This window comes from Filicampus tigris, chromosome 19, assembly GCF_054856515.1.
Source record: "Filicampus tigris isolate MCC_2025a chromosome 19, RoL_Ftig_1.0, whole genome shotgun sequence".
Classification (NCBI taxonomy): domain Eukaryota; kingdom Metazoa; phylum Chordata; class Actinopteri; order Syngnathiformes; family Syngnathidae; genus Filicampus; species Filicampus tigris.
Window position 1 is genome coordinate 11,332,912 of NC_141235.1, and position 9,280 is coordinate 11,342,191.

The 9,280-nt window shown below is 40.2% G+C and overlaps 2 protein-coding genes across 3 annotated transcripts; both read left to right on the forward strand.

The window, feature by feature from the left end:
• The first annotated feature begins 1,885 nt into the window (after positions 1-1,885).
• LOC147129512 (uncharacterized) lies at positions 1,886-5,205 on the forward strand. The gene is made up of 5 exons (XM_086017524.1): positions 1,886-2,010; positions 2,085-2,147; positions 2,211-2,294; positions 2,828-3,298; positions 5,192-5,205. Exons 1-5 carry the CDS (start codon positions 1,956-1,958, stop codon positions 5,203-5,205), a joined length of 687 nt encoding a protein of 228 aa, XP_085873650.1. The 5' UTR covers positions 1,886-1,955.
• Positions 5,206-5,617: 412 nt separating this feature from the next.
• On the forward strand, positions 5,618-7,229 carry LOC147129513 (uncharacterized). 2 transcript variants are annotated; one of them, XM_086017729.1, is made up of 4 exons: positions 5,618-5,728; positions 5,809-5,865; positions 5,929-6,009; positions 6,661-7,229. In XM_086017729.1, the coding sequence occupies exons 1-4, from the start codon at positions 5,674-5,676 to the stop codon at positions 7,197-7,199; spliced, it is 732 nt and encodes a 243-aa protein (XP_085873855.1). In that variant the 5' UTR covers positions 5,618-5,673; the 3' UTR covers positions 7,200-7,229. The 2 variants fall into 2 exon arrangements, with proteins under 2 accessions (XP_085873855.1, XP_085873856.1); XM_086017730.1 differs by having other exon boundaries at positions 5,809-5,856.
• The last annotated feature ends 2,051 nt before the right edge of the window (positions 7,230-9,280 follow it).

The window sequence follows — 9,280 nt, forward strand, 5'->3', positions numbered from 1 at the left end:
TTGTGTAAATGCTCAAATGAGTTTCCATATAATAGCAAATTTGTCTAAATAAAATTCAGAGATAACATGTATAGGATTTTGTTAACCACTGTTCAATCATGTGAAATAAAACAATGTGCATTCAAACATTTTTAATGAACAAAAGTCTTTGAAGTGTCTTTGCTCTAAAACTATTTTATCCTCTTGGACACTAGTCTCTGACTTAAACACTCTTTCACAGGGAACAAATATCCAACATTGGCATCCAAACATGTCCAAGCGGTTTGTTTCCTTAAAGACACAATTTGGTGCAGCACATCCAAACGACACACATTCTGTCACATGATTTTTTTTTTTTTTTTTGTTAAAGCGGTATGTCAGGTTCACACCAAGTGAGACATTAGTAAACAAAGCACACAAAGAGGAGGGAAGACAACACAATATTGTCTTAAATTAGAATGTTTCGATGTGATATGTGGCGTTCCCCAGGGGTCAGTATCGGGACCAAAATTGTATTATATATGAATGATTTATGCAATGTGTCTCACCTATTGAAATTTGCATTATTTGCAGATTATATAACTATCCTGGTTTCAAGTGAGAAAATGCATCATATTCTGGACACAATTACTTCAGAATTTAAGAAAGTAAAAACATGGCTTGATAAGTTATCAATAGATCTGAACAAAACAAAATTCATTGTATTTGGAAATGTGAAAACAGCAAAACAGGTAAGATTACAAATAGAGGGTGTAGATAAAGAAAGAGTAGAAAGAGATTAAATTCCTGAGGGTAATCGTCGACAATATAATCTGCTGGAAACCACACATTAAACATGTCAGATCCAAACTTTCAAAAAGCATTTCCATCTTATCAAAAGTAAAACATTTTCCCAACCAGAAATCATTAAACAACTTGTACTGCCCTCTAGTATTACCATATTTAAATTACGGTTCAGAAGTTTGGGGAAACATCAGACTTCATTGCAACCTCTATTTATATGTAGCATCGCGTTCCAAGACGGTGTGTGTGTGAGAAACTTCGTTATTATTGTTAAATTCTGTCCCAAGGATTCAGCGTCGTACCACGGGATGCTCTTCGATAAGAGCTACTATTCCTATTTTGCAGCTGTGTCCTTCTCAAATTCCACTTTTTTCACAAGGAACTTCGACTTACATGATTAAAACAAGTTTATGATGCTGAATAAATACCTTACAATAGTTATAAGAGTAAATATGGAATAACCTATAAACAATTATTCTAACACGATACATGCACCAATACGGGGGTTCACACTTGAGCACTCGGCACAGTGCTGATGCACCAGCGTTGTTCGTCCCATCACTAGTAAATATTTTAAAAACATTTTTAAGCTTTTACTTGCATACTGCAATCCCCGATAGCTTTATGCAGCATACACTATGATTAAACAAAAAAAAAAATACTTGCTATATTATTACACAAAAGTTACCGGACCTGTAACCATACCAGTCAACTACATAAAAAAATCTGACTATGGTTACAAGACTTTGAAAAGAAATATACATGCCTTAGAAGATTAAACACACTCAGCAAAAATAGTTTTATTGATCATGAGGGTAGGATCAATTCTGAAATCGACAAAATTTGGTCTGGCAAAAAATGCTTCCTAATTGGGAAAACCAACAACAAAATAACGACCCAAACAACACTGCCATCACAACAAAGATGGGGGAAACGTGGAAAGTCTTGAAAATGTATTGCATGTTATGTCAAAGTATTACAAACATTGCTTTTGGCATGATTGCACAAATCAGAGATTATGGTATGTCTTCCAGAACAGTTTTTTATGGTTTTGTGTTTGTCATAGCGCCAACATAGCGATGTCGCAGTGGTACACCTGATGCTAATTAGAGCCAATTGGCCCCAGCTTGTGGGCGCCTGTGAGCTGCTATAAAAACTCAAGCGGTCTGTTGTCCTAACCGAGCACTGAAGCAATGGCTGCTGTTTTTCTCTTGGCTGTGTTGGTGCAAGCGTCCGTGATGGACTCAGGTGAGGGTTAGCATAGCTCGTGTTAAAACCACAATGTTTGTGTCCCCTCAATGCTGAAATGAGTTTGTCTGCAGGCCTTTGTGGTCCTCCTGGCTCGCGACAAAATGAAATCATTTCTGGGCTTAAAATTGTACTAGGTGAGTACATTATTGATGACTTGAACCTGTTTGTGATAATGAGACTTGTTTTATTTTCCGCAGGTTCTCCTAAAGATGTTTCGGTTGAGGCGACGTTTGAACGTCTCGAGACTTTGAATTCAGTGTTCAAGCTACAAACTAAAGATGGTGAGAACATTTTGGTTGACATCAGCTTTTTGCCTTCTTCCCCCTTCTTTACTTCAGTCAAGTGTGTGTAACTGCAAATGTATTTTCATATATATTGTTGGCGTCAGGCTGGAACATCAAGTCACAAGCTAGTGTTTTTTTTTTTTGTTTAAATCCTTCACTGTTGGTAAATCCAATGGGAGTTGTTACAGATTGAACAATCTTGAAGTGTTGAAAATGGCTTGCTCCCTTTACAATGTTAATGATTGGGTTGGAAAAAAATGACTAATACTGAGCAGTTATTTAATCGGACCATAAATGTTTAAATCCAGATTTCCCAACAATGACTATAATAAATTAAGGCATTCAGCCACAATGGTCTGAAATTTGTTTAACCTTTAATGGGCACAATTTTAATGTGGTGTTCTTAGAGGCCCCAATTTTTTTTTTTTTTTTTTTTTTTTTTTTTTTTTTTTTTGTGTAAATGTGGCAAAAGGCTGTTAGTCTGTTAATGGATGTGAGGCCACTCAAATTTGTTACCTCCTTTTTTGAAGCCCAAAATGCAACCGAAGAAATGAAAATGGATGACAAAAATGACGACAGCTGGGAGAACGACTTCATGCACGACCAGCCGAGCGCCAACATGAGCCACGACCAGCCGAGCGCCAACATGAGCCACGACCAGCCGAGCGCCAACATGAGCCACGACCAGCCGAGCGCCAACATGAGCCACGACCAGCCGAGCGCCAACATGAGCCACGACCAGCCGAGCGCCAACATGAGCCACGACCAGCCGAGCGCCAACATGAGCCACGACCAGCCGAGCGCCAACATGAGCCACGACCAGCCGAGCGCCAACATGAGCCACGACGAGCCGAGCGCCAACATGAGCCACGACGAGCCGAGCGCCAACATGAGCCACGACGAGCCGAGCGCCAACATGAGCCACGACGAGCCGAGCGCCAACATGAGCCACGACGAGCCGAGCGCCAACATGAGCCACGACGAGCCGAGCGCCAACATGAGCCACGACGAGCCGAGCGCCAACATGAGCCACGACGAGCCGAGCGCCAACATGAGCCACGACGAGCCGAGCGCCAACATGAGCCACGACGAGCCGAGCGCCAACATGAGCCACGACGAGCCGAGCGCCAACATGAGCCACGACGAGCCGAGCGCCAACATGAGCCACGACGAGCCGAGCGCCAACATGAGCCACGACGAGCCGAGCGCCAACATGAGCCACGACGAGCCGAGCGCCAACATGAGCCACGACGAGCCGAGCGCCAACATGAGCCACGACAGCAGGTAGAATGACAATAGGTGACTTGAAAGATGTTTGAAATGTGCAGTGGCAACATGGAAGAAGTGTATTTTCATCTGTCTGAAAAATAAATGATGACATTCAACATGCGTTTTTAATTTATTAGTGCACCAAAACTGAATTGCGGGAAAACTTGAAATATCTGTCAAATGAAGATGACTTCCCCCTACCCCATCCTGTGTATTTAAGCCATGTCCATATGGAAATGGAGCCGCCATTATTCCTTTAAATTCTGTAAACATGGAAGTGCTATAAGAAATTTGTCCACATGAAGACAGTGTTAGGCTGTAATATGCCAAGTTTGAAGTGGTGCTATAACACAGCCACGGGTAGTCAGAGAACAGATGCTGGCGCATAGACTCAAGAGAAAAGGTTTGCAATGCTGGCCAGTATTTCAATGAAAAAGGATTTATTTTTGGAAGATAAGTCATAACTATCTGTAGAGATGGGTGGGTAAAGCATGAAGCGTTGACGCGTTTCTTTGAATTGTGCTGAAATTGATTGGATTATGAATACTGGTGCTTTGGTGAAAGCAACATGAGGGACATCTTGTGGATGAAAGAAGTCAAGGCAACCTAATGAAACATTCACTCACTCCTCTCTCAGGAATAATGGTAAAATGATACTTATGAATATATTTTTTTTTAAAAGAATACTGTTGGCGTTAATTTAAATATTCAATGTTGACTTGAAAGTTTTCTTTCAAAGTAAATATGTTGGATGTGTGCAGTGCCACCTTTTACCTACTCATATACAGTGTAGGGCATTTGGCCAACCATCAAATATAGGCCCCTATCCCCACACATTTCCGACTGTTGCCGAAGGTGGACAAATGCACGTTGACGTCAGGGTTCGTTCAAGACAAACCGATCATATTGATGTATTCCATAAATTTTAACAAATAGAATAGCCAACAAATCAAAAGGTTCACACACACTCATTTCTATAAACCAATATAGTGCATTTTCCAATCACTTCTATGAATAAAAAATATTTTAATAGTATTGCACTATAACAAACTACAACTACCAAATGGTACTCTTGCGCCTACAATACTTGCTCAGATCACAATTGTTTGTAAAAAGTAAAGTACAAAACACGATAGAGCTCCGGACGTTGGCATCACGCATCCTACAATGCCCTGGGCCAAATACAAACAAGGCCATTTCTGTCATGGTTCGCTTACAAGAAAGAAAGCACACAAGAAAGGGGAGATGAATAGCAAAAATAAATACTTAAAAACAAATGCGGTTACTGTCTGTGTCATCAAACTGCATTAATGCATCTTAAAACAGACCGGTTATAAAAGTTTACGTTTTAAACGCCGCCTGTGGGCGGAACGCCCAAACGGTAAATAACTTGGGTGGATACAGCAGGGGCGGAGCCATGGGTGGGCCTGGGTGTGCACAAATTGACAGAATGCCCACCCAGTGAGATTCATGAAAAAATATATACTTTAAAATTTTTTGTAAATTATTAAATTAATTTGGAATTTGTTTTTTTTTTATTTTATAATAATGAGAAGAATGGCGTATTGCGGTTGTCTAAGCTAGGCATCACCTATTGCATATTTAATAGACCCACGTGGTCCCAGTCGCCCGGGAGTGAGCCAAACGACATCGAGAGCGGACTTAACCTGTACCACGTCACACGCAGGTGCCGCACTCCTGGGCTAAATGAAAAATTAAACAGCGTTGTGTACCCAATGTGACATTTTCTACTTTCACTGAGAAACTCATTGCATAATACCCTCTCAAATTGAGCCGTACCATATGAAATCGTAATCCTACTTTAGTGACTCATTCCAAGACCCCATGAATCAAAGACGTCAACCGAAGTTGACTTTACCATTCTGTATTTTATCGCATCACGTTGTCAACTGTCAAGGCTGGAAAAAAAAGACCCTTTCTTGACAAAGTAAAAATGGAAAATACTCAAACCAGAGAGAGAGAGAGAGAGAGGAAGACTTTAGTCGCAGTGGTGCTAATTGTCTCTAATTAGCATCAGCTGTGGTCACCTGTGACCTGCTATAAAAGCTTGTGTTGTCTCTCTTCTTCTCAACTGTTACTTGAAGCAATGGCTGCTATTTGGCTCTTGGTGGTTCTTGTGCATGCTGTCTTGCTGGACAGAGGTAGATACTCTCTAAAGGGATTTATTGTTTGGGTTCATCTTAAAAACTGAATTAAAGCAAACTAATATGTGTGCTTGCAGGCCTTTGTGTTCCTGCTCCTAAGAAAGATGGACCCAATGCTCAAAAAGGTGTGTCAGGTGAGAACATTATTAATGTTTTTTTTTTTTTTTTTTTCTAAGACTTAACTTTATGTGCTCCAGATGTTTCTCCTGGTGATGCTTCACTTAAGAAGGCTTTGGAATTTCTCCAATCTTTGGATTCAGTGTTGAAGCTACAAAAAGGTGAGAATATTTTGGGTAAGCATGCACCAGGTAGCCACCAAGAACTACATGGAAGCAGGTGGGCATAATCTAAAAATGGCTTACAAGTGGTGAGATATTGTGGTTTTGCTAGGTATGTTGAAGTGATCATTTTGAAATGTAAACACTGGTGCAGGTATAGAAATTGTTTCCCAATTGTGGGAATTAATTGCATTACCAGTATCTCTAAAAAAAAAAAAAAAAATCAAACTAAATTCTAAAACTCTTTATAGCAAATATACTCATGAGAGTTTGGGGCTAATTTAAAATGCATTCATTTTAGTTTTGCTGTAGCAAAGGAAATTGTTGCTTGCTTTACGTTGCCGCTGTTTATTTTACTTTAAGAGATGTCAAGGCCAAAAACTCAAAACGCTGCCACAGGTGCTTCTACTCAACTGGCAGGTAGATGAGCTCATTTAAGTAGAAGCACTTGTGGCTCAAGTGAGACTGTGGCAGGATGTTTACTTGATGTGGCTTTTGAAATTTGAGTTATCGTACTTCTTGCCGGCATATATAACTGACGGCAATTGAAATCAAAATCAAGCTTGTACCACTTTGTACTTGAGTGTCATGTTACTTTTAATTTGAACGGCAACTAATGTGGCATTTTGTGTGGACTACTTGCAACCGAAGTGGAACATGATCAACCTAGCCACAATGTGAGCGACACCCAGCAGCAAAATGTGATCAACTATCAACAGCAGAGCTACAACATGAGCAATGCCTTGAGCCCCCAACAACAGAGCTACAACATGAGCAATGCCCTGAGCTACAATGTGAGCAGTGGTCAACAGCAGAGCTACAACATGAGCAATGACTTGAGCTACAATGTGAGCAGTGGTCAACAGCAGCGCTACAACATGAGCAATGCCTTGAGCTACAATGTGAGCAGTGGTCAACAGCAGAGCTACATGAGCGCCAGCCAACAGAGCAATGCTTTGAGCTACAACATGAGCAGTGGTCAACAGCGCAATACAGTCAGCCCCCCAAAACAGAGCTACATGACCGATTCCTCGAGCCCCCAACAGCAGAGCTACAACATGAGCAGTGGCCAACAGAGCAATGCCTTGAGCTACAATGTGAGCAGTGATCAACAGCAGAGCAACCTGAGCAGTGACGTGAGCAGCAATTACCTGGATGATGAAACGGCTGACTTTACTGTCAATGTATGATGTGCAGAATGATTAAAAGAATGGAAGCAATCCTTTTTGTGTACTACTTTGATCTGACAGTTTACCCTGGTGGATTTTTTTTTTTTTGAGCAAAATTGAAGTGTACTGTACATTAAAACTTTTGGATACTAGAAATCTTTCAGTAGTTAAAGGTGAAACTACCATTTATCACTGATCCTGACTTTAGAGTACCACCAAGAAAAAAAAACCCTGTCAGGGCAACATCGCATTTAACAGCGTAGTATGTCAATACACGTTCATTAAAAACATTGGTTTCACTTAAGTGTGTATTGCATTATGCAGCGTGCAATTGAATACCAAAATTTACATGGGTACACTTGTGCAGTAAACATTCAAATATTGCTTAATGGTTTTGCCTTTTGATATTCTGATGCAACTATGGCTGCATCAAAGACTTCGGGGTGGGGAGTATATATGCCGTTGAAACTGCAAAACACTCAGCAAATAGAATCTGAAAGCCTGATTGGATTTTGCAAAGAATTAGAGGAGCCCCAAGTTTTGGAGCACATTTTAATGGACTAAAATTAACCTCTGACTAATTTGTGGGGAAAGATTTTAAAATCCAAAACAAGTTCATCTGTGAAACATGGTGTCATGGCTGTTTCTGGAATGGGAGAGCCCACCCCAGAGTACCCAGACTCTGCTCTTTCAAAGGAAAGCTTGTTGGTAGAGTTGGGGTCCTCAAATACTCCCCACTAGTCGAGGTCTGACGCGATGGTGCACTGCTTCTCCCTCAAACGAGGCCGTTCCTCCCAATCATGTACCTTTAGCTCTCACAATCATTGCCCACGCGAGCCACATGTCATCCTATAATATTCAAATCAGTCAGCCAAACTGTTTGGTCACATGATCAATTTACTTTTCAGTATATAGTGAAAGTAAATGAGAAACCTCCCCCAGAATATATTTTTAACAACCTTTGTAATTCAGGTTGTTTCATTAGAGCTAATTTTAGCAACAATCAAGCTAGCAAAATATGCTCGTGTTGGCGCTCTGCTAGTCAACGCTGAAGGCATCGGTCAGGTTGTTGTGGCTGAAGGAGTCCTGCATTAGTTTCCACTTCTTTGATGGTCTGTTGGCCTTGAACCCACAAAAAATATTCTACATGAGTTGCCAATCAAGTTATTACAAGTTTCCTCCAACTACTGTGCCATATAAGTTCATCCTAGCGACAGGCAAAACAAATTTACTTCCACTAGATGGCAGAAGGTACAATAACAGTGTCCACCTACTGAAATTCAGAGGTCACAATTAATGAAGCTACATTTGTGTTAATTTATTTTTCGATACAATTGATATAGTTTGAATGCAACACATGACCTTTACTTAATTATCTTTCAAAAGAAATACTACTTTCCTCAGTTACAATGTGCTACATTGCTATCCATTGTGAAAAATTGTTTTGGTTAAGAGACTTCTGCCGCAAACACTGACTCCACTTCAACGCACGCATTCACGCATGTTAATCTTCAACCATCATACATTATATGCCTGTGTGTCATGAAATATGTTAAGTAGTAACTGATGCAACTCCATGTTACTGATAGTGACATGTTTCATAACTTAGTACTAGACTCAGAAGGTTCATTGAAATTCCAGTTACAAGTTGTTGTTGTTCTTTCATTGTTTTGGAGTTACCTCATTATTTAAGGAGGAAGTCAACTCAAACATATTTTTTCAAGAATATGTTCTATGCAAACCCACTAGTTGAAACAAGGCATTCTGATAAATATTGCGTTTGTGGAAAATGAAAAACGGCCGCCCCCTGAGATGGCTAAAAAGGGTTGGATTTTGCTGCTTAACTCATATTCCACAAATGGAATATTAATCAGAATGCCGTGCCCTTTTAAAGAGTACTTTTTTTCTACTCAGTTGACAAACAGATTTGATTTAGATGTGCAGCGACACCTGCACACAACCCAACAATTGCAAAATTATTTGTTATGAGTGTAGTAATGTCAAATTTAAATTTGAAAAATAACTGACAATCACCTTAAAGTAAGGCAAACGTGCTTATAATCAAACCAATAAAGAGGAGGAAAAAGGTTTTTTTTTTTAAA